Source organism: Erithacus rubecula, assembly GCF_903797595.1.
Source record: "Erithacus rubecula genome assembly, chromosome: 2".
NCBI classification, from domain to species: domain Eukaryota; kingdom Metazoa; phylum Chordata; class Aves; order Passeriformes; family Muscicapidae; genus Erithacus; species Erithacus rubecula.
In genome coordinates this window covers 87,696,991-87,722,589 of record NC_136685.1, presented here as the reverse complement: position 1 = coordinate 87,722,589, position 25,599 = coordinate 87,696,991, and the positions used below count along the sequence as shown (strand labels likewise).

The window sequence follows — 25,599 nt, the reverse complement described above, 5'->3', positions numbered from 1 at the left end:
TAGGAACCAACTTCTGATTTCTCCATCTACTTGTGTCACTAATTTAATATGCAACACTGGCTATCACATTGTGAAGATTGCAATAAACTGGTCACAATAGTGTTTACACATCTCAGTGAACACTGAGGGCTTTAGGCATCTGGACACCAAAAAGATACTAAATACAGCAGTCTTCTCTCTTAGAATTTTGAGCCAAATAATGTTCAGAGGCTTTCTGGGGGATAGTGATGGTTTTCCATCAGGGCTCTAGTGATGGTTTTACCCTGAGGGTCCTGGCCATCCTTGTTTTGGCTCTATGTGCTGACTCACAAGGCACTTTCCTGTACTAGTCATACAGATCTACTGTTACTTCTGATGAAACAGTAACACACTGGGTAAGAAAATGATGGGAAATGGAATCTCATTTTGCTAGGATAGTAAGGAATACAATGGAATACAATAAGCTGGAGTGACACTGCTTTTGCTACTCTAACTAATATAGAAACTCCCATTCAAACTCTCCTCCTGGCACATCCAGATGGGTGTGATGGACATTTTTCATAGCTTTATGAAAGCTGCTGTGGTCTCAAGTGGTCAAACTATTACCAAGAGCAGGAGTCCAGTCTCCTAGCTTATTCCACTTCTAGAGAAGTCTGCAGACCCACCATGATATTGCTCAGTTGGTGTTAACAACAGCAATTTTCTCCAATCCCTTCTTCCCAGTTGCATATCAGAGGAACAAAAAAAACCCCAAAAAACTGTCAGGTGCTCCTGACCTGGAAAAATATGAACTGAAGCTATGGTGAAAGTCTGTACACACTATCAGCAGTTCTCTAGAGTTTTTCAGCATTTTGTTTTCCACATTGGTAGAGGTCAACAGTTCTTAAAACTTTTAACATGCCACTTGGCCAGAAATTTGCAAATTGTCACCTGTCTCAATGCTGGGTGAAAAATAAGATATCCAAAAGTTGGACTTCAGCTGTGATAAATAGTGCCCCTGTCTTAAAGATGATGTTGTTGCAGATATATGATTTAATTTCCTTTTTGCTGCAGTAAAAATGTCACTGAAGCAGTTTTTATACACAGCAGTGAAGAGATATATAAATATATAAAAATATATAAGAATATATATATTTATTTATATATATATATAAATATATATATATGCATGTAACATTTTAAGCTGTGTGCAACAGACATGCTAGAAAAATGGTCACTGTTTTAAGCATTTTAAAACAAAGGTAATAGCAACTGGGACAACATTAAGATTCTCTGATAAGCTGGTTTTCAACTATTTACATGCAAACTACTTGTTAAATAGAAAATACCCTCACTATAAATAACAGACAGAGAGCAGATTTATAATTCAAGTCAAAAATATTTTCAATTATTTGCAAACTAGTCCTCACTGCAGGATACATATTAACCTGCAGGTAATAAAACAGAGTACCTACAGTTTTCTTTCAGTTTTAAGCACTACTAAAGAAGATGTTTTCCCTTCTGAACAATGCAACTACTTCAGCAACACTTTACTACCATTTTTGAAGAGCAAAAGAACCCTCTTCAACAACAACACTCCATACAAGTACAAGGATTTGAGATTTTGTTCAATCTAGATGCAAGAGAAATTTTTATTCAGACATAAAAGTCCCACCACTGGGAGAATTTTTATGGATACTTTAGTATAATTCAGAAGTCACTCTTCTCCAAGGATTGTTTTAAAGCCTAAGCTAGAATTTGCAGATGGATTATTATATTTGATAGAGGGCTTAGCTGTGGGTCTAAGAAAAACCACATGAAAGAGGGCAGAAGGGATAAAAATCAATAGTCCAATGTTCTTACAGGGCTAGGAGGATGGATACTAAACACAAAAAACTTATCAAGTATTTACCAGTTTTTGATGCAAGCTGCAAAAATAAGGAAGCAGCTTTAAAAGGAAAAATGAATTATGAATCAGTTATTAACAATAGCGCATATTTTCAGCTTAAGATGCCTAAACACAGGGGTGCTGCTCTGTAGCTTCAAGTGACTCACACCATTTATTGCTCACCCACAGAATGGACAGGAATGCACAGGTTTGGCAGCTTGACAGGGATTCGTGGAAAATCTCTGTCAGGTATCTCAACAACTGTCAGAAATAAAATGGGTCTTGTTAAAACATGGACAGCCAAGACATTTGTAGCAGGCTTCTAAGCTAACCTACCAACACTGAAAATTCAACACCTATGAAGACAGCCACAAGCCAACAGGTTACTACTGGGCTTCAGTACACTCTCATCTTAGATCAGGAAATTTAGAAGCAGTAAGTGAGAAATGAGAAAGATAAAATGGAAGACAGTGTATTAAATAAAAACTACCCTAGTATTTGAAATCCATTACTTTATTGGAAGAAACATTCTTGAAGAATTTCTCTGCTCTAAAAACTATAATTATTTCACTACAGAATGAACTGCAAGCATCAGATGTAATTTCTAACAATAACTGAGAATGCTTGTGATGATGTCTGACTTTATAACTGGCTTTAAGGCATTAATATTTCTTGCATTTATTTAGCTTAATATCTCAGGCACATTCTGTTACTCAGAGATGGGTGTACATGCACTAACAGTAAATTGCAGTATTTCTAGGATTATTAAGTCAATTCTGGGAACTGTCCCATTTAGTAATCTAATTCTATCTGATCTCACAGATCTTCATGTATTCAAACGGCCATGACAACTCACCCCATGACAGCATGATGAACATGGTGTCCCAGGGGTGCATCCTCTGCAGGACACAAAATCAAGGTTTTTGGAGACAACAGATATTTCTCCATTTTCTCAGGGGAAGACAGTGTCAAAAGAGATTAAAAACAATAGATCCACATGATTCCCTGCTTATGCATCCTTTACAGGCACCACACGAAACAGCAAGATTATCAATGACTGGTTCAGCACTGAGGAAAAAAATGCAGCTGTTTAGGGAGGAGACACACTTCTGCCTCATAGCAAAGCTGCCTGTTCCAGCAAATGGTGCTGTTTCTCATAGGGTTTGATAATGTCCACATAAAGCCTGCTACATTCCAAGTTCAGCATGAGCTTAACTCCCAACTCTGCAGAGTTTCAGGTCTTTGTTGGCTGGTGCAAAGTACCTTAAGAAAACATGTCCCAGCATGCAATTTAGTAATAAATGGAAGGACATGAGGTAGAAGTCACTTTACAGAACTGTCAGTACTTACTAGGGTGTAAGTCCATAAATCTGATTAAACATGTATACAAGGCTTTGCTCTCTCCCACTGAAACAAACCAGAACAAACACTAAACAAATCCTCTCCCAAACCCCAACAGTCAAGACAAAGCTGAAACAACTCATTTTTTTCTGGGTTCTTGCACTTTTAGCTTCTCTTTTCTTTAAAGCAGCAGCTATTTAAAGATGGTTGAAATAAATTCATTCAGAGATTAAAAAGAAAAGATGCTAAAGTAGTTAGAGACAAAAATTTTTGTCGGTGAACCTAGAATGAAATTATAGGCAAAAGAGCATTAGTGTAAAAATGCAGCACAACTGTGCTATAGTGCAGCAAAAATTCTCAAGGCTTCCTTAGTAAGAAAAAGAAGCTCTTAACTGCTTTTCATGCCTGTGCACAGGGAACACTAGCTTTAGAAAAAGGCTCAGCCTCCTCTGTGGCCCATGCATCTTTACAAGAGGACTATTATCACCTCTGATTTCACTGGTAGAGGTGCAAGAACCAGAATGAACACTGCTAGAATTCTCAATCTCAAACTGATATGTAAGGCTGGCATTTGGGGCAAAAAAGTGTCTTTTTTTTGCTGTTGCTGTAAGTTGAGAACATTTGATCTAGCAGGCTCCAAGTGTCAGTAATTGTGGAATACAATACTGTTTTAACATGATTTTTCAGGAAATAAACAACTTAGAAAGTTGTCATGAAAGTCTCAATGATTGCAAAGCTAAATACAGCTGGTGTTCCAGTTCCTGCTGCAAAAAGGTTACTTTCTGTGCATGGGAACTCTCAAAAAGCATTTGAAAAAAAAAAGTACCAGTCAGGACTAGTTCAAATCTGAAGACAAATGAAAGGGGCTGACTGACATATGAAAGAAATGGGATTCAGTGACAAGAAAGAAGTAGCACCTACAAGACTTCTGGAAATTTCTGAACAGGAAAACAAAGAGATTACATCATTCCTCAGAAAACTTGTCTTGATTGTTGCATGTTAGCTGAAATAAAGTCTCTTATTAATCAGGTACATACATGTCACGACAACCATGAGTTCATTTATGTATGTAAACCATGAGTTCATTTATGTATATAAAATATAGATATATGATATATATAGATATATGAAATATAGGTTCTTTGTGACTCATTCTGGCCTTGGAATCATACTGATCCCAGCAGATATGTCTGCATATGTTCTAGAACTTTCTAGATAGAAAGATCTTTCTGCATTGATTTGGTTGCAGGATTAGGTCCTATGAATCTAAAGATAAATTAAAGACAAATGGTGAACTATTGAGATTAAACAGCAAGAGTTGAATTTAAACATAGCAATGCTCCAACAATTTTCACATGGAACAGAGACTCAAACCAACATGATTCAACAGAAAATGACAGAAAACACTTTAATGTTTCAACTCTGAAGAAAATACATGAATATTTGCTTTCGTAGAGCTGTCATCATTTGGGAGGTGCAGGGGAAAACCCCAAATACTATTTCCATATTGCTGCAGACCAAAATTAATTTTTCTTGGTACTTTGCCAGTTCACATCCCAATGAACTGCACCCACTAAGCAAGGTCACATAAATGATTGTGGAAACAGATTTCCTTCGTGCATGAAGAATGAATCACTTAGAAAAATGTGACATCTTCAGTAATACTTCTGCCACTATGCAATATTTCTCTGAATTATGCAATTCATCAATATAATGTTCATAAATATATTTTTTGGAAAAAATGACCTTAAGTAAGTTTCTGCATAACAGCAGCAAGTGGAATTTCTTAGTGAAAGTGAAAATCTGGAGGAACAAAAATGCTGGAAGACCATAATAGCTACTCTACTGCAGCTACTCTACAGCAGAATTTTCCAAACCAAAACAAGGGCCATCTGAAACTCTGAATGCCAATCATGGAAGCAGCCCTCCTTTTTCTTTCAGAGAAAAGACCTTGAGATGCACAGAATAGACAGTGAAGTATCACACACTCACAGGAATGCCCCAGCTGACAGGTTTTGTGGATTCCTTTGAGTTTCTTTGCTGCATGATTTCTTTCCTCCTGCACCTTCGAACTCCTTCAGAGCTAGATAATTACATGTATCATTGCAACCCATTTCAGAAATTGTTATGTGCAATATAGCTCCTAAGACATTGTTGTAAGCAGGACCTCAGAGCTAAAATGTCCAACTAACCCCTACTGAATAATAAGTTCTACCTACTTTGCTCTACTGTGGGAAATAGAAAAGGTATAGAACTCTTAGAAAGCTGTGTGAAAGCAAATCTCAGGATGGAGAAATGCAAGAATGTTGAAGATGCAAAGACAAGAAACAACAGGGCTGTGAGCTGTGTAGAGATAGGCCTCAGGAAAATATGTTAAGCAAGATAGTAGAAATATGTAAGCTTAATAATGAAGTTTATCCATTGTTTTAAGCTATTACAAACAAGCATTGTTGAAAGCAAGATGTATGTGTGGCTTTCTTAATTGGCCTGAGCAAACACTGGTCAGTTTTTAACATTATGCTATTGGCTAGGAAGTTGTTAAAAAACTTTGTAACAAAAACAACTTCATCTACTGTGCTAGCAGCTGAAGCTGTTCCATCTCCCTTGCTTGGTTCTGTAAAATGAGGCTGATGATTGTGATGGAATAAAGCTTCAAGACAGCTGCTCCAGCATTCCAGTCCTGATGTTTGAGTACATAAATATATGTAAATATAAGAGAAGAGAAAAAATATCCCAGAAAAACTCAACACTCCACCTCTTCCCTCAGCCCTTAAAATGTGCTAAATCTATGACCTAATCCAACTAGCAGGACTCAGCTCCTGAAGGATGAGGTTGTATGAAGTGATTATCCTGAGGCCTTCTACCTACACTCCTTATAGCAGCACATGAGGCATACAGCCTACAACTTACCAGATGGAAGACACACTAGAACATACAGCAACCAATACAGGAATCTTTCATCTGTTTTTGTTACTGACATCTCACACAGCAGTGGAGCTGCACAATAACCCAAAGTTTTTAAATGATTTAGTTGTTGAAGTTAGAAAGGCATCTCTACTATTAATATATAAATGAATTTTTGTAGAGCAACAACTTAATTTCACTGTCTTCATAACCAAGGGCAAAACTTCTAAAGGCAACAGTTCAGGACAAAGCCTTGAAAGATGCTGATACCACTGCAATTCTCAACTCATGCACTAAGTGATTTACATAAAATGAAACAAATACAGATTGTTAGAATAATCTTCAGTCCTGTGATACAGTGCAATTACCAATCAGCATAATTTTGTTTTAATATTATAATAGATAATGGCCTGATGTTTCTGTCAAAGTAAGCCAAAAAACCCACATTTAGGCATGCTACATCAAATATGTCACACTCTTTGTTTCATTCATACATCTGAATCTTGTATGTTATGACTGTGGAAATTCCCACTTGCAAATCAGTTCCTAAGATGCCCTAAATTCCTAAGATTGCTGTGCTGCACAGCTGGGAAGAAGTCCAAAGGCTTTCTGCCTCTATAAAGTAGGTAAGGTGCTAATGAGAACATATTTTCTTTTCCCTATAAATTAACCAATTATCTTAATTTTGATTAGCATAGGACCTTAGCATAGGATTTTGCTTCAAAGCAAACTAAAAGAGAAAAATGGAGGCAAAATAAAGGCATCACCATCTTCAATTTATGAACAATATTAGACACAGAGAAATAAATTTTAGTTTTGCGTTAAACATCTCTAATTGCTGATGAACTAGCTAACAAAAATAGAGGTTGGAATGGATCTGGAGGCCATTTAGAGATTAATCCTACATCATGATGAAAACAGTATTTTCTACATTGCATGACAGATTTTTTGTTTCCCTGGAGACTATTTTCAGAAGTTGGCAATACAACAGTTTACCTAGGTAATATCATAGAATCATAGACTATCCACAGCTGGACATGGAAAGGACCCACAAGGACCAGTGAAGTGCAACTCCTTGCTACATTTTACAGGGTTTTTCCCCTTCTCCTGACCTCACTGATGATCAGAATATCTTGGTAAAATTTAATTTGCAGGAACTTTTATGTATCCATTTCTCCCCTCAAGACTTTTCTCTCAAAACATAACAATATCATTTATTCAGATCACAGCTCTAGACTTCCAATTTTGCTATTGTGCTGTTATATTTCCTTCTCCCTAATTGTCAGCTTACTGCTTTTTAAAACTGCAGTAACCAAAGGTGCACATATTTTAACTTCAGCCTTCAGAACATCACGTAGGAGAAGAGGTTAACTTATGCATTTTGCAGTGCTGTCAATGCATCTTTGCACAAGGTCTATTTTTGCTGCAGGTGGCACAAAACTGTTGATGTACAAAGATCACAATCTGGTGGAGCAGTCAGACATCCTTCATTGCAGGACTTCTGCCCAGAAAGCCATTCTGTACCCCTCCAGTAAAACATGCCTAACTGAGGGTGAAATTCAGTCTTTGCTGGATGTCTACTAAAGGCACCTTCTCAAAGGCTGGGTGTCCAATCTAATCTAACCTAGGCTGTACAAAATGCCCCTGAATGCAGTGAAAGGTGACAATGCATCTCATCCTGTGCTAATACAGATGTACATGGGCTGAATGCCCTCCAGAGAGGCATTCCTCAAAATTTGGCAAGGTAAATTGGATAGCTAAAGTACTGGTTTACAGTCAAGTTAAATTATGACTGTCCAGTTTTCAGACAGCTGTTCAAAGTAAAATCTGAAATGTACTCTGTGCTTTCTTCATTGATCTGGACTCTGTTCTTTGTAAACCAGGAAAAGATCAGGAAGAATTTTAGATTTTCATCACCCAATGAACTTATGTCCACTCCCAGCCTAATGTCTTTGTCCATGCTTGATAAAATATTTCAGTCTTTTAACCAAAAGCACTGTACAGTGCTGGTTGCAGGAGTGAGCCCTTCCAAAGTGAACCCTACTTGTTGGAGCATCTCATTTTGAAGTGAAGCATTAATTAATTACAGAGAATACAGGATTAAAATGGTTTTTTACATAGAAGATATTCCTCCTACTTTCTTATTAGATTTTTGTGACATTGTCATTCACAAGAAAATTCCTACTAAAGAGAGATCAGAGCAAATTCTTGCTATAGGAACTTTTTTCTTTGCAAATAGCAGGGCCAAATTACATTTTAGAAACAAGTACTAAGGCAGGGCTGAACAGAAAGAACAGAGAGAATTCTGAGAACAAAATTAAGAACAAATACATGTAAGACACACAGACCTCAGCTTTCATAATTCTGACACAGTGATTTTAATGATGCACAAAATTATTTTTAAAGCCAGAGAAATTTAATCTATTTTTCACAAGAGGAAAGAAAAGAAATACTAAAAAATGCTTAGATATGAACTCTTCTTGTTTATAGTATGGAAAGCACTGCCACAGCACTTCAAAACATCTCATGTATCAGTCAAATAAGGATCCCAGGAAACTTCTAAATCCTGCTTCTAAAATTCAATTCACAAAACTTTGATAACAAAGGTATCCCACTTGCATGATTCTCCTTGATCTGACTGTGCTGGCTCAGAGGTTTAAGTGCTTTCATATCCATCTCTTTTCTTCTCCAGTCTCTGAAAACTGTAAAGGTTTTTGACAATACACAGTCTTTGCAAAAGAATAGAGCAGATCTTCCTCAGCAACCAAAGAGCAAAACTAGAAGTGCATTTCATACATCCTAAGCTTCAGTAAAACTTCCATTTAAGAGCTTGTTAATTTAAATTTGCATCACTGTCACACACATGCTAACAGGAAGCTGCTCTCCAAACACAGTTTTTTGATATTATACAATAGAACTGCTAACTTCTGACTACGAAGTGCTGTAGGCTGAGTATTTGTGGCTTTACAACACTGATATTCTGAGGTTCATTGTCTTGCCAGACCTGAAAACGCCACCTAAACCTGCAGAACTGATTTCTGCTCTGAAATGCATTTTATTGCTGGAGTTTAGTATATATCTTCTTGACTAATTTTTTTTAGTGATCTATAAATACCAGTTACATTTACAAACACATCTATTCTATTTATTCCTACCCATACATGTACAGATCTTTGCAGACATAATCCTGTGGGATTTGAACAAAGGAAAGAAACTGACTGTTCTTTGCACAGTGCACAGGTGGTCAGTTTTGTTTCCACACCTCTATTCCTGACCTCAGAGGGACTTTATGTCATACTAATGCTGCAGAGCCTTCTGCTACCTCAGTCAATGAAACTCAAGTCTTGCTGGAGTGTTCATGAGAATGTAGAGATGTCTTTCCAATGCAAATGTCCACTCTCTGGTTTTAGAGTAGTGCAAAACCCTCAGGTTTTGCTTAGGTTTCCTAAACCAAGGCAAATTTCAAAGAGATCAAAAAGCTTTTAAATAGAGAATATTATTTCTAACATTTTAACCTGAAATTCACAGAATATCTTCTTTCTTCTTGACCCAAAGCTAACAATTATAGACTCAAACCAATTCAATACATACTTAGCAGATTTCAGTAACATATTGGACATTGTAACATTGCTTTGTCTACTAAATGAAAGGACTCACATTTGGGTATTATGTACACAAGAGCTCTGGGGGTCCTTTGCCAGATATCTAGACTATTCTCCACAAGACAATGACAGAATGTCAACATCTGTTCTAATCAAACTTCTCCAGAATCATAATGCACAAAAGAAAATCTTCATTCTTGGGAACTACTTGCATCACACCAGTAATGAAGTACAAAGATAAAAACCCAAACAAATGCTCTCCCCTTCCTCATAGAACTCCCATCTACCACCACCACCCTTAGCTCTAACAACTCAAGCATATCCCCATTGAATTTTTTATGTAGCTGAAGACAAAAGCTTGAGTTCAAGCTAAGTAGCTAGATCATCTCATCTGTTCTTGGGCTGGCAAAAAAATCATCAAAGATTATGCATTTGTAGTGTTTAGTTTGGATCATAAATATTGATGAATTTGATTCACCAGAACAGTGCAGACTACAAAAAAAAATTGTTTAACTTTAGCTTTTAGCATTGCACACTCCAAATGTAGGTTTTTATTGTCTCTCTTACAGACCAGCACTTAAATTTAGTTGAAACTGAACACCAAGTTTTGAATAGTTCTCCTGGATTTGACTGGCCTTCAATCAGAAAATCATTGAATGGCTTAGGTTGGAAGGGACCTTAAAGAACATCCAGTTCCAGTCCTCTGCCATGGGCAGGAGTGCCTCCACTAGACCAGGTTACTCAGAGATCCATCCAGGCCCGACTTTGGACACTTCCAGGGATGGGGCATCCACAACTTCTCTGGAAAATGTGTTCCAGTTCATCCCCACCTTTACAGGGAAGAATTTCTTCCTAGTACCTAATCTAAATTCACCCTCTTTCAGTTTGAAGCTATTCCCCCTTGTCCTGTCACTACAGACTTTTTAAAAGTCCCTCTCCATAGTTCTTGTAGGCCCCTTCAGGTACTGGAAGGTCACAATTAGGTCACCCCAAATCCTTCTCTTCTCCAGGCTGAACAAGTCCAACTCTGTCAGCCTTTCCTCATAGGAGATGTGCTCCATCCTTCTGCTCATTTTTGTGGACCTGCTTCAACATGTCTATGTCCCTCCTGTGCTGAGGACCCCAGAGCTGGACACAGCACTGCAGTGCACAAGGCTGGGTCATGTCCAGCTTTTCATCCACCAGCACCCCCAAACCTCTCACTGATGAGCTGCTCTCCATCTGCTCATCCCCCAGACTGGATTGATACCAGAGTTCACCCCAAGTGTTCCACAGTAAGAAAATCACGATGGATCACATGTGTAGATGCATTAAAATTTTAGTGGGTGTTTCAGTTTGTACATAAGTATTGTCTGAACAGCAATGCAGTTAAACAATACACTCACAGTGATCTCAGTGATCAAATAATAGAGGCATATAAAGATCACAAAGTTAAACACTCAGATTTCTACTTGTGGAGTATGAGCTGCAGTAAGCAAAAGCTTTCATGCTCTAAAAATAAAGTTAATTTGATTAAAACATCATGGAAACAAAGATGCAAATGACTAAACTAATTTCCCATTCCTGTCTTAGATGACTGGTACCTAATCCTTAAGTAACTCTATGTATTCAAGTGCAGGAGGAATAGATCAAAGAACTACCCCTCCCCAAAGAAAAAACACAAACCTAGAAAAACAATCAATAATTGATTTTGGTTTAATTAAATATTGTTATACTTGATAAAACATTGTCCTCCATCAGCTGCAAACACCAGCACAACTGCTAGCCCTGTTAAAAAGGAAAGCATATCTTCTTGATATATATTCTCATTTAATATACAGATTTCATTATGGAAATCATTTGTATGGAGTTATAAGCCCAAGAGAGACAATTTCACTAGTCCTTTTCTATTAATAAATAAGATATCTAAATTTACTTTCAATCTTTTCTCTCAGCTTATTTTCTACTATTAGCCAACTAATTGAAAGGAAACCATTTAAGAGCAAACAAAGGCTTTCGAAAAAACAGAAAACAAGTATTTTATGCTCTAAAGAACAAAAATCCCTCTTTCCTGTCCAGTATTAACAGAAAGTTTCACTATGTTTCAAGATAAAAATGTTCCCTTCTTGAAGCTCTTTGAATGCTTTTTTCCATTTAGTTCATAAGATAAGTTGCTCCACTCATGTACATAATTCACTCTTTAAGAGTTTCACTATTTTGGGATGCTTAAGTAGAATCTTGGAACTCCAGAGCTGATTTTTAAGCCATTGAAAGGAAAAAGAGGAGAAAACAATGCAATGTAGAGTGGTGGTCTTTTTAGGAGAATACTTCTAGGCAAAAAAGCCTATTAGTACTTCCCTCATGAGGAAGAAATTCTCCTCTACAAGATCTTAATTTGACTGGCAACAGTAAGAACCTAAAAAGAAAACTGGTCCTACTTACATTGACCTCTGGCAAAAAAAATAAAGCTTGACTTGTCTCCTGAGTCAGCTCAGAGAACAACATCCCATACTGCTTATTCAGCAGTACCATAGGCTGATACTGGCACCCAATTTCCCCTGTCCCCACACTTGTTCTCAATAGTCAGCTGGTCCCCAACCTGAAATCACATTCACTTTAAAAAAAAAAAAAAGGCATTTATTGCTCAATTATGTTGAATTATGCAGATCTTAATCACTAACTGTCCACAGAATCTATGGAGTTGGCTTTAGTAGGCCTATTCTTACTGATGTGTGTGAAATGCAGAGTGGGGGAAAATTCAACTTGGTTGCTTGTCACACATTTATTACTTGATCTTCAGGGATTTCACTTGACAGAGAAGCCTGACAGCCCTTCTTCTAGACTTAAATGGGAGAAAGGCAACTTTGTAGCCATGCAGCCTGCAGAGTTATTTAAATTTTCTCAGATTTTTTGATAGTTTTGACCAGAAAAAAAATTAACTCCCAGTTAGTGCACTGAGAGAAAAACCTGGCTCAGCCCACCCAAGGTAACATTTGGAACATTTTGTTATCTAGAAAGCACATAAAAATAAACTTGCCTTCCATAAAGATCCTGTTCCAGTAGATTTTTCCAACTTGATTTCCTCCAAGAAATATTAGATTTGATAAAATCAGCATTGAAGTGCTAACAGATGCTAGGACAGCATGAAGTCGACGACGAAATCTTGGCGAGAAGAAACGTTCCTGAGGGGCAAAACAAAAGGTGCAGATGAAGTTAACAATCCCTGCAAATTTTCAAGCAGCATTAGAAAAAGATATTGACATTACAACAAACAACTTTCATACAGAAGTTCAAATCTTTACAGAACAGATCACAAATATTTTAAAATATCTAACAGAACCTCTCACCAATGCCATTCAAATTGGAGTAAGACTTCCTGATTAAAAGCAGTGTCAAATTATAGTTATGGCTGGAAGTGACTTCTAGAGGTTACTTAGAAGGATCAAAGCAGGGTCAGCTAGAGAAGGCTGCTCAGGGCTGTATCTATTTGGATTTTGAATATCTCCAATGATGAAGACTGCCCAACCTCACTGGGCTACCCTTCACAATAAAAGAGATTTTTCTGTGTTAAAATTTTTTTTTAATGTTTGAACCGGATTTCAGTCTGTGCCCCCTGCCTTTTGTCCTGTCACTGAATACCACTTAGAAAAGCCTGCAGTTTTGTATTTATACACATGGATAGGATTCCCCTGAGCCTTCTTTCCTGCAGGATGAAGTCCCAGCTCTCTCAGCTTCTCCTCTTAAGGCAGAGGTTGCAGTCCCTTTACTATCACTCCCTTGGCTGGACTCACTCCAGCACGTCCATGTCCCTCTTGTGGGGAGCCCAGAATGGAAACAGTTCTATGCATTCAGTGGATTAATCCTTATTTTACAAAATATGATGAATTTTTGCTCATAGATGTGAACAATGTTCTTCTAGGCTGGGTGATACTTCCAGTAGGATCCAATATAGAGTAAAGCACTTCAGTACATAGCAAACAGCATCAAACAGCTTCAGAAGTCATTAATCCTCTGGTTGATTAATAAGATTTCACTGAAAGATTCTAGAAGCAGATTAGATCTGGTTATAGCAATGACTCTTAACAAATAGATACCTCTAAAAAAAGGTTCATATATACATGCAATCTCAAATTTTCTTGTTAGTGCAAATGTTACTGCTCATGTTCAAGAAGTGCAATTATCCAGATTTTGGTCCTGTTCATAACTGGTCCTAGTGGCACAAATAAAGCAGGTCTGTCTCCCCCATATACTATTTACATTTTTCTGAATCTGATTTTGCATTATCACCTGAGGTGTGAGTGCACATTGAGACTACAAGAAGATGGTAAAAGAAGGATGAGGAAGTTTTAGCTTCCTCCATTATTCAGTTGCTAGGGGAAAATGTAAAGGACACTACAGCACTTCACCAAGAAATATTGTCTCATTACTACACAAGGAAAAATATCCTGCACATTGTGGCCCCAGGCTGAAAGCCTCTGTATATACTGCTTGAATTTACAAAAGATTGAATGCTTTGTGTGAAGTGATGAGCATTTTCCAGGGCAGGGAAAATAAGGGAAGTATCAGGGGCTGCTCAGCCTTCATATCATAAATATAATAATAATATCATAATAATATCATAATAATATCATATCATAAATATCATAAAAAACGTTGCAGAAAACAAAGTCTTGTGACTGCAGCATCAAAAAAAAAAAAAAAGCAGCAATTAATCTTTAATAGCTACAGGCAGACTAGAATTCATGCTCAGATACCTGAAACAACACAAACACATGCTCAAAGCACACTTAAAAATACATTTCTAGACAATTAAATTGTTCTTTCTGCAAGCATCAAAAACAAATGTTTCAACTGCTAGATTATAAATATACAAATCTTCAAATAAATTACCATTACAGGCATAGAAACCCAATTTCAACTTATTACTGCAAAGTAATCTCCGGAAAATTGAACATTAGCCTTGGTCAGGACTATATGTAGTGTCTGAGTCAGCACAAAAATGAGGACAGATAAGGTTTAAGGACAAGAGCTCTGTATCAGTCAGTATGTACAACAGAGCAACAGCCAGTCTTCCACTCAATGCTATGAAAAACAGTCATGTATGAAAAGAGAAACCAAGATTGTTCTCTGAAAATTCTGGATGAAAACTAGGGCATGATAGGAGAGAGGTAGAGAATACAACAATTACATAAATATTCACAGATACTAGCTGAGCTAGTGAAAGAACCTTTTCCCTTTGTAGTACTTCACATCTCCAAAGCTACCCAAGGACTTCCAACACATTCTCCTGTTCCCACACACATAAAGGACAGCTTATCTCTTCCTGAAAGGCATAGTTTGAATGTATGGTTCCACACATGAAAAATGTATGCCTTTTCAGAATGTATAAGTGTGGGCTCACAGAGAAAACATTTGAAATCTTGCTATGAAATCCATGTTAACAGCAAAGTTTAAATAAGGACAAGTTATGATCATGCTGGCTTGAATCAACCTGCAGCTCAAATTGGGCATTTTCTGTCATCAGATCTACCTTTCACTCTCCCTTTGTCTATCAAACTTATTTGTCAACTCTAAAGAAAAAACAGTTTTAATTAAGAAAGTGAAAAAAATCCTCTGCTAAAGTAGTAGAAAGAGATGGAGATGAATAACCCACCAGACAGGTGGTGTTTAACTGCATTTTTCATCAAGGCACTGATCAGACTTGGTAAGTTTCTAAAGTTTGTTTTACAACCCAAAGCAGTACACCTAAAACAACATAAATAGCTAAAAAAGCTCTGCTATCTTTTTTTTTTTTTTTTTAATTAATACAGTTACTAAAAAATAAATTAAACTGCCATATATAGTACATCACCTTTTACAGAAGTGCTTGCTGCACATTAAACAAGGCAAGTTAAATGTAATATAGACCATAAAAGCCCTTAGCCATTTATAAGGTATAAAGGAGCAGTTTATGACAGACACAGTATAGACAACCACTGAATCTTCACTGGGTTTTGCTGCAGCTAATTTCCATTAGCTTTGCTAGGCATTGATCCAAAAAGCAGTACACATTTTCCTGACAGTCTTTGATGTCAATGCAGATTTTACTCAGCTGCTACGAAAGTAAAAAAGAAAACTTTCTTTAAACATCTCAAGCCATCTAGAATAAGCTAACTGGGAAGGTACCCAAGCAGGTAGTGTGCTCAAATTAATATATTGGAAGCATCATTTAGCAATGAAAAAGAAATTAGGTTGGTCTAGATAACCCATAACAATAATTTTATTTAAATACCTACCAGCTGTAAATTTTGTGAATGTACAGCAAGTTGTTTACGTCAAAGCAAAATTTAAAAAACCTTCAACACCCACAACTCTTCATTATGCCATTTAATGCTTTTACCAATATGCTCCACTACAGCAATATAAACAACTGTTATGGATTTGTGGTGTTTCTCTGGATTTTACTGCTCTCTCTTTTTCTCTCCTCTTTCTTGTTGGAACTACAGCCAGAAGATAGAGTGGCAATCTTGTGTTAAAATGACAATGAAACCATTGAGGCTGCATGGCTGAAACCCTTCTCAATGCTCCATCTTATCATCTCACATCAATACTTTACCATGCTTCATTTTAGCATCCTCACCTCCTCCACACATGGTGAAATAAATGGACTGTAGCACTTAAAATACACAAAAAATAGACATACTGTCATGATAATCAGCCCAAATGCATGCAGCATGACATTGGTTCAGGTAACCTTTCCTGAAACTGCATGAAGTTCAGGTTACTATTTCAAACCCATTCCTGCTGTACATGAAGATCAGACTCAGACATTTTTGCTAAATGTTGGGAAAAACTTCCCTCTGCACACTGTTTGGTCTGGCAAAATTGGCTACCATCAGAGCATTCCCAACTTTGCAGTCTTTGCAGTCATCTTATAAAAATAAATGGTACTATCATGTAGTGGGGCACCTTGACAAGCAAATTTTATGTGTTTGAGAGTGGAGGAGGAAGACCAGTGTGAAAATAAATTGTACAGTCTGAACATTTCCATTCCTAAATCTACTTCCACTTACACATGCATGTCACATTTAGCTCCTAAGAGAAAACCAAGCCAGAAATGGGAAGCTTGTACAATGGTTGTCTCTTGAGGAAGCTGATGAAGGACAACACACACCAGAATAGATCACTTAGGTGAGAATTGAGAATTAAGGTAAAGGACATGGTGTAATTTTAAGTTAGAGAAAAAATACTTATTTAATTTTCTATGCAATTTAATGACACCACTATGAGCTCAAAATACACAACCATGGCAGGAGAAGTGGCTCCAGGCAGGAGAGCAGAAATTAAAGGAACTTCTCTCTAGAGTCAGTTAGAGCTACCAATAGTAAATTCACATTTTTGCAGGACTCTTCACAATGATATCACTGAATGGCATGGAAAGATTAAATTGAGGGTCCAGGTAAATGCATTTAGTTATCAGAGCTAGCCAACAATACAGAAAATGCTGGGGAAGACTGACCAGAAATAAGTAATCCAGCCTTCAAGATGGAATAAATACATCCCTCAGTACTTTATCAGGGAAGCAATCCTATGTTTTCCTACATCAACTGCTCTTAAACGTTTTCTCGCAAAAATGGTGATGATCATGGTGATTTGGCATACCCCAAAGGCTTGTTATTGAGAGGGCCACCAAATCCAACTGCAGTGTTGTTTTCTGGGAGCAGGTCCCAAGCATCATGGTGAGTTAGGGAGGGCTCAGGAACAGAGGCACATGCTTTCTACCATGCTGCAAACTCAGCTTGACAGAGTGACAAGTGGCAGGAAGCCTCCCCTGACAGACATTAGCTGGTAAATTATTGGCAAACACTCATGAGATGGAAAACATCTACATGTGCTGCATTTGCAAAACATCTCATTTATAGAGCTGTTCTGGGACAGATTAAAGAAAACTTCTCCATAAAGTCAGCAACGTTATCGAGCTTGCTTATACTAAAAATACTTTAACAAGTCCCATGTAAAGGAATTAAATTTCTTGCAATTTAAGCAAGAGTCTATCTTCACGGAGTGAAACAGAGATTCACATTTATATCTTTATGAATTACCCATCCAGAGAATTGATGATCCAAGCACATGGCGAAACAAGAGCGTATGGTAAAATTGGAGAAGCAGCTGAATTATTTCTTATGTGAACATATGCACTGTGGAAGAAGACTGGCAGATACTATGACCAGAGTGACATGAAACATACCTGATACTACAAACTGCAAAACTAGAGATCACATTATTCTATTTTCATCTGCCTTTGTTTTTAAGGATCAAGATAATCTAGAACAACTTTTAGAAGAGAATTCTTCTTTTAAAAGCATACAATATTTTATAACTATCTGTGCTACAGACTTCATTCTCTCCCACTCAAACATATCAGTCCAATAAGATATAGAGACTCCACTATTTTTTGTGTTGAAGAAATAGAGCAAATTAACTACCACAAAAATAACACCTAGTCCTGAATTATCTTTCATTGCCTCTCCTAGTGTATGAGAGGAGACTAAGTGTGCTTCCTACAATTCCATCCTTTCAATTTCCTCAAGGTTTTTATTAGACAAACAATGCTTAAAATCTGATGCGACGTCGACTCACCTTTACGTCACAAAAACTAAGTTAAACGTTCTTTGCAATAGTCTGCTATTTACGGTCTACAAGGACTTTTATGGATGGGTAAAATGCTTGTGAGTAAAGCTGCCTAGTACAGGAGGGGTATAGGTGGTGCTCTTATACATATCAGCAAAGAACTTAGAAAAAGCCTCAAAGTTCATTTTACTAGTGCAATTTTCTGAGCTTCAGTTTTCACCCTCCATGGTACCCCAGCTAAAGGATAAGCCTCTCTCAAACTTCCATACTTTTCTACAGAAGGGATACCACCCAGTCAATCTTAGAGGTGCCAGCCCTCCTCAAGAATTTTCATTTAGAAAGTGCACTCAGGTAAATGAGAAGCCAACTCCTCAATGCCCCAAACCCCAGGAATCGCCACATCACCGCAAGAGCGAACACCCCAATCCGTATCCTGAATCTGGGTCAGCCGCAATGCAGCCGTTTGCCAAAAATAATGGGACAGCAGAAAAACAGGAGCATGGGTGAAAAGCTGCAAGAGAGCGAGGAGCAGATGGGACAGTGGGAAGGGAGGCGACACATCCTGACTAACAGTTACCGGCTATTTTATCTATCTGCAGTTTGGCACTCTGAAAATGGAGGGCAGGGTGTGACTGAGCAGCTGGGGGAGCAGATGGGACGGAGGAAAGGCTGAAAATTGTGACAAAGCTCTGCCAAACAGAATGTCAATTTATTTAATTTTTAAAGTGAGCAGTAGAAATAAAGATGAGTTGGGTCCAAGCAATGGAGCATCTTATGTTTGTTAACACACGTAGTCAGTGGGCAATGGGTCATAGTGACAAAAGTGTGTTTGGGAGACTGCAGAAACAAAGGGAGGGACTACACATGCTCATTAATGATAGTGGAAGTTATGCCTGAAGATCAACAGGAGCCAGGGAAAGGCAGCTTGTGAGAGGCTGACATCTCAATATGGTACACATTCCTGAACATCAAAGCTGAGGGACAGATGTTCAACAGAGTAGGAGTGGAGACTCTTACACAGAACAGAAGAGCAACAAAAATAAAGAATTATGGCTAAATACATGTACAAAATATTAATTTATGAAATAATCTAAAAGAAATTATGGAATCCCTAGGGCTGCAATGTACCAAGATAAAAACAGACCTGCAAGAGGAAAGTGAACAAGATGTGCTACCAGATTTTACCCATCAATAACTTCCATACTAAACAGAAGAACAAATTTACTTCCTCATCAACATACACTGTACCCTCCAGTAATCATGGCAATCATTCCTGTTTGTTCTGTTCTTCACCTAACTCTAATCCAGAAATATCCCCTTTACCTCAGTTTGCTTCATTTTTCTGATGTTTCATTTTGCTTGCAGTTTTTCCCTCCCTTCTACCCAAGCTGAACTGTGGCTTGAGGTCATATCCCATTTCTTTTCAAGGCATATACTTTTCTTCCAAAGCAAAGGTAAAAATTAGCTCCTGGAAGGTTACACATGAAAGTAGGAACTGACAGCATTTTTCCAAGAGACAGGATGATGCAAACAACCTGTAATTCCCTACATAACTCTTATAAAAAGAGGACCACACAATTAAAATCAAGCAGCTGTCAGTTAAGATCTATTTTCACAAATAGAACTTGATTCTGAATTTAGGAATAAATGCTATATATAGTATTTGAGAAGATACTCATCCTCTCTATTGATGTCTTACTAAACATTCACTCTACAAAACGCTGTCTTGCACTAGCACCATTTCATTTTTAGATTTTCCAAAAGATCTACATTTATAGCATCTCTCAGCAAACAGCCAACTCCCCCTTCTGTTTGAAGAAAGCCTCCTACCAGCTCTTCTGTATCCACTACACTTACAGATGCATGTGTGAAAGTTTGACATACACACAAGTAAATTTCTGTACTTCTACATTTAATTCTTCACTCTCAAAGAACCTGCCCATTTATTCTTTTTTAAGTGGCAGCTTGTGAAAAGAGCAAAATCAACTGAAATGCACCATCTTCTTTTCTGTTTTATGTTTAAAGCAGGGAATTTAGCCAAGTAATGGCAGTGTACATACTCTTGTAAATGTGTCTCAGCTCTCACAGATTGTGAGATTTGTGCATTTCTCTCTGTGTCCAGATCCTTGACATCCCTATTTTTGTTCATTGGGTTCTCATTCTGCTGATTCTCTCAGTTCCCTCATCTACATTTTTACATTTTTTATCTTCTAAATTGTAATCCCGTTGGGAAGGGATTTAGTTTCACCAATTATTAGTGCTGAATTTTGATTTTGCCCCTTACAACTGTTACCAAATAACATACAGCAATAATCCCTACAGAGAAATTTGATAAACACTCTCAGCAAATGAAGACAATGCTTTCCCTGCAACAAGGTTCCATAGCTCAAGGCAGATAAGGAAGACCAGAGTGCAACCACTCCTCAGGACTTTAGTTCATATTTCTGTAATTTCTGACATCTATGGCCTGGACTAATTTTTGAGGCACACCACAGAGGGAGGCTGTATTCATGTAACAGTATCAAAGAAGCACATAAGCAGTAGCATTCTGCCTTATTTTCACACTGCAGCATGATTTACTTGCTTTTCAAACAGCATAACTGACCGAGCACCAGAAAACTGCCCAATGTCTCCAAAATGGAAGAGGAAGTAAATAATCCTGGTAGGTGGGGGAAATGTGTTTTTTTAATGACAACCAAGCAGCTATGCCAGGGGTTTTCCAGCTGACATTGCTGTCTGGAGCAGAGCAGTAATCACAGCAGAAAAATCACAATGGTTTCTCCACTTCTGGCATCAAAAATATCAAATCTTGCAAAGATAAGATGAAAAAAAAAGTCTCAAAAAGTAGAAAACAATAGATTGTTATCTCTGAAATATTTCTGCAGTCATTTTTGTCATTCACAACACAAAAGTCTGTATCATACTGCATATGCTTGTCCCCCTACTACATTTTCAGTTTTTGTTACTGAGTTTGAGATGAGAAGTTCTCTCAGCAAAGAAAACCAATGCCACAATGCAAGTGTGAGACTGTGTGAGCACTTTTCAGCAGGGCACTCAAAACATTTTGGGATTTACTTCCATTGAGAGAAATGAAGCCTTACCACAGGAGAGTGGAGAAGAGAAAAGGAAATAGAATCAAGCAAAAACAGACACATGGTAAGAATTGCTTGACTCAGAACTACTGTCAGCAAAGCTAGAACCAGAAGTCACTGGACTGACTTGGATGCATCAGGCAACTCATATTTACCTTTGATGGTCATTCAGCATTTCAATGCAAAACAGCACCTTGACTCAGCTTGCTGCTTCTGAGTACCAAAGATCAGTAGTCATAAATCTGCCCTGACTAATGTTCACCTCCAGAAAAACAAGTTTCCACCAATTTTGAGTATGTCTGCTTTGGACAGTAAATATTTCTGGTAAGAGTAATGATATGGCTGAACTCAAGGTCAGGGTGGGGAGTAGGAAGCAGGTGGCAAAGCCCTTCCCCTAGTCTGGGTTTTGACATTATGGTTGGTACCTAGTCTCAAAAACCAACTCTGCATTAGAGAATAAGAGTCTGATTAAGGGCATTTGCTCACTCTTAGAAAGTGAAACAACAAACTCAACACAATTCTAGAGCATAGAGTACATAAAGATGTTATGAAGAGAGTACCATTGGGAATGCTTGTAACTTAACTGAATCATCACACTGCAATAAAAATATGAAGAAAATATACAAAAATATTGAAGAAAAGGCCAGACTGGCTCTACAATAGTAAACAAGTGATATAAATACTTTTTCCACCAAATGAAGTAAGAGGAAGATCAAAGCCCAGTGTGTGCTGAAGAACAGCTGGTAGGGTCTTTATTTATTACAGAGATCCTATTAAAGATTTAATCTTGCAAGGTGGTCAACAAACATACCTCCCTGGATGACTTCATAACAACCAGATCTTGTCTCTACTGAAGAATGAAACTACTTGTCTCATGGTAGCTTAAAGTGAGCTATACTTGCAAAAAGAAATTCTGACATTTAAAGAAATAATTACTCATTTTTTAATATATATGTGACTCATACATTTAATACACATTGTATATGTACATGGTTGCAAAATACAGGCATTTCCATCTTGGTTAGGCTGAATGAGTGCCCTAGCATAGTAGCAATAATGCAGCAGAACCCAATTAGTTTTTTTGGCTCAGTGATCTTAAATACAGAGGTTCAGTCTCCTACCCCACAGTGTTTATGCACATTTACAAGCAGGAGGTTCCAAGCAGCCGAGCTCCTCCTCTTCCATTTCCTTTCCTTGGCTTTTGCCTCTTACACTGTACTGCTTTTCAGATTCCTCTCTGTGAGTCAAAGAATCTAGCAATAAAATAACCCAAGGAAGTAGAGCTTTCTGCTGGGATAAAGAGCTAGATCAGCTGAGCAAAGATTCCAGCAGGAAGGTGTGAGGAGGAGAAAATGGTAAGACTGCAAGGAAGGGAGGAAAGAGAAATTAAACCTTTCCCTCTTCAACAGCAATGAGCTTTTAGTTCAGTTTAATTCCCTGTGGAACCAGAGCCCAGAGGTCAGGCTACCCACTCAGAACCTTTCCATGCTCCACACCAGCTGTCTGCAGGATCACTGTACAATGCATAACTTACAATGAATTACTGTAGAAATTGTAATGCATCTAGCAGAACAAATAGCAAAAAACACAATTAAGCAGAGGAAAAAAAAGCCCAGATGAAAAAAGCCTCATCCCACCCAAACAATGAAAATCATCTAAAATTTCACTCTGAATACCAGAGAATACCAGCTGTCATTGACCCCATCTTTGGTGCACAAGTAATGGTGATCTTTTAACTACAGAGACAAGTGTAAGGTGTTCATTCCTCTTGGGAAAAGAATAACCTAAGACACTAAAGAAGTCTAATCTAAACCACTAAGAAAACCATGGATATCAAATAAATTACTTTTCCTTCTGCAAAGCAGGGCTGGGTAGGAAATGACAGCATAATGAAATGGACTTAATTAGTGCACCTCATGGCAGCCATAAATGAAAATGTAGAAATAAAAGCATTCTATACCTTAAAAAAAACGAAACACTTACAAGGATAACAAAAATTTAATATATGCCATACATAAAATTAGTTGGTTTCCCAAAATGAATTGTTTATGGCGCATTTAGTTTCTTACCAAATAAATCTAAAATTAAGATCTTAAACTAGAATTTCGTCATAATATGATTTTACGAAGAGAGATCTTTATGTCTGAATTTAAAAATTCTGACTAGACTGAATGACATGTTTTCACTTAACTAAAGAACTAAAAAGATAAATGTTGCTATTTTAATTCAGATTAAAACATTAATTTTATCAATCTGCCAGCTTCACTCCTTTTGCTACATCTTCCTTTTGTATGATTTTCAAATATTTCTTTTTCAAAAGTCCATTAACTTAAAGGTGTTGCCAGCTACTCTAAGATTTAACTCATTTAAAATCTATTTTTATACCAAGATCTAATTTTTTTATAGATCTGTCTTTCTAGAGATCCTTTTCCTCAAGGAAAGAAAAGGAAAAACTTTAAATCACTGGGAGAATGTTACCCATTAGCATTTGCTTTCATAAATCAGACATATTATTAAAAGCCAATACAAATTCTGTCACTGATTTTAAATGAGTTACTACTCAAGTCTGTTAATCTGTAGGAAATGAATATAGAAACAGTGAAGCAAAGCACTACTCTGCTCAGTACAGATCTAAATATGACCTGAAAAAGTGAGAAAAAAAAGATCTGACAAAAAAAAATGAAATTTCTCCCATTTAACATAAAGTCCCCAGATCTGCCCTATCTTAGGAAGCCTAGCATTTACTGTTGTTTTATACATAACATCTTGCTGAAAAGACAATATTAATTCATTCAGCTCTAATTTACTGAGAACTAACAAGTAATCAATAAGGGGAAAAACAGACATGGAGAAAACCTCTCCTCACACAACTTACTGAGACACTAAAGTTCAGAAGAGTGTAAGCTGAAAAGGATTTAAGAACATCAGCTTTTCTACAGCTGAATGCAGGATAGCAGCCACTGGTTTGAAACCAGTTCAAATTCAAAATTCCAGAACCAATTTTTGGGGTCAGGGAATTTACTGTTTCCAGTACATATTTGTTTGTATGCTGGTTTTACTTCTCACAAATAATGACTGTGCTGCTTTGTTCATTCTAGCTCAATATGCCTGAGATAATATTTAAAACCTGTCAGACTGCTACAAAAGTGTTATTTCCCCATATTGCGCTGGTTTCAAGCATTTGGACTGAAATTACCATAAAATCTGCATAAATATAGGCGATATACATATATATATATATATTTAGTCAGCTCAAGGATTCAGGGAAAGATGAGACCTGACTATGTTCTATTTTGATTTTTAATCTTCCCTCTGTGAGAGAATTGAGACAATATAGTGTGAGGGGAAAAAAAAGGCAGTTTTGACACCATTCTTGCTACTCTTAGTGATCAACTCAATCTTAGAAACAGAGTAGAATTAAAATTCAACTTATACCTCTAGATTTATTTTTTTTTTTACCAATTAAACACTTCCTATTCAACTTAATTATGTATCTCAACTTTAAGAATAATATATGTGGAGGTTTGGTGAACAGAATGGGTTTAAAAAAGCATAAACCTGTGCTCTGTACTTTTTCAAAAACTCATCTGCTATTCTGAAGACAAAAATAGACTTTCCTTTACAAAAATAGCCCTCAAGAGCCAACACAGCAACTGAGTGAAGCACAAGAATGCAAAGGATTTCAGCTTGTCAACAGATGAAATGTAAGTGAAAAACCCATCCCCTAAAAGAGGGTCTTTAACACCAGAGAGATTGGACTTGCAGGACATCCCTCACCGAGACAGGATTATAGGAATGTTTCCAAAAAACAGGTTAAAAGGGAAAAGAGGAAATGTATACAGGGCATTGGCAAATTTTCAGTTTCTTTTAAATGTGGTACATCTGAGATAATGTCATATCACTCCATCCCTTGATAAGGAAAATGCAAAGTCCAACTACTCATCTGCTCCCCAGTATCAGCATTCAGGAAGAATATGGGAGTAGTTAGAAGAGTGAGAAGAGAGCAGCAACGAGTGGTTTGCAGCTCATGTTCTTGTAGAGAAACCTTCAAAGCTCAAGGCAAATCATGACTCAGCCATAGCTGCAGTGAGATCTGCCTCATGTACCAATGTAGATGCCAAAATATGCATTTAAAAATCCTGGCTTCAGAATTATTTCAGGAAAAGATATGAAAAGGTCTTCTAAAGAAAGTCTACAACTATACTTCCAAATAGAAATGAGAAAC

At 37.3% G+C, this 25,599-nt stretch overlaps 1 protein-coding gene across 2 annotated transcripts in view; it reads right to left on the bottom strand.

Annotated features, from left to right (window-relative positions):
- HHAT (hedgehog acyltransferase) overlaps positions 1 to 25,599 on the bottom strand; it is a 141,462-nt gene that overhangs the window by 43,130 nt on the left and 72,733 nt on the right. The window contains exons 11-12 of one of the 2 annotated variants that reach the window (XM_079297853.1): positions 12,710 to 12,854; positions 11,377 to 11,460 (exon numbers count right to left, since the gene is read on the bottom strand). In XM_079297853.1, coding sequence (XP_079153979.1) covers positions 11,393 to 11,460; positions 12,710 to 12,854 — 213 coding nt within the window. In that variant the 3' untranslated portion in view covers positions 11,377 to 11,392. Of the gene's footprint in view, positions 1 to 11,376; positions 11,461 to 12,709; positions 12,855 to 25,599 lie in introns of those variants that run through there. The other variant, XM_079297852.1, reaches the window with a different exon arrangement.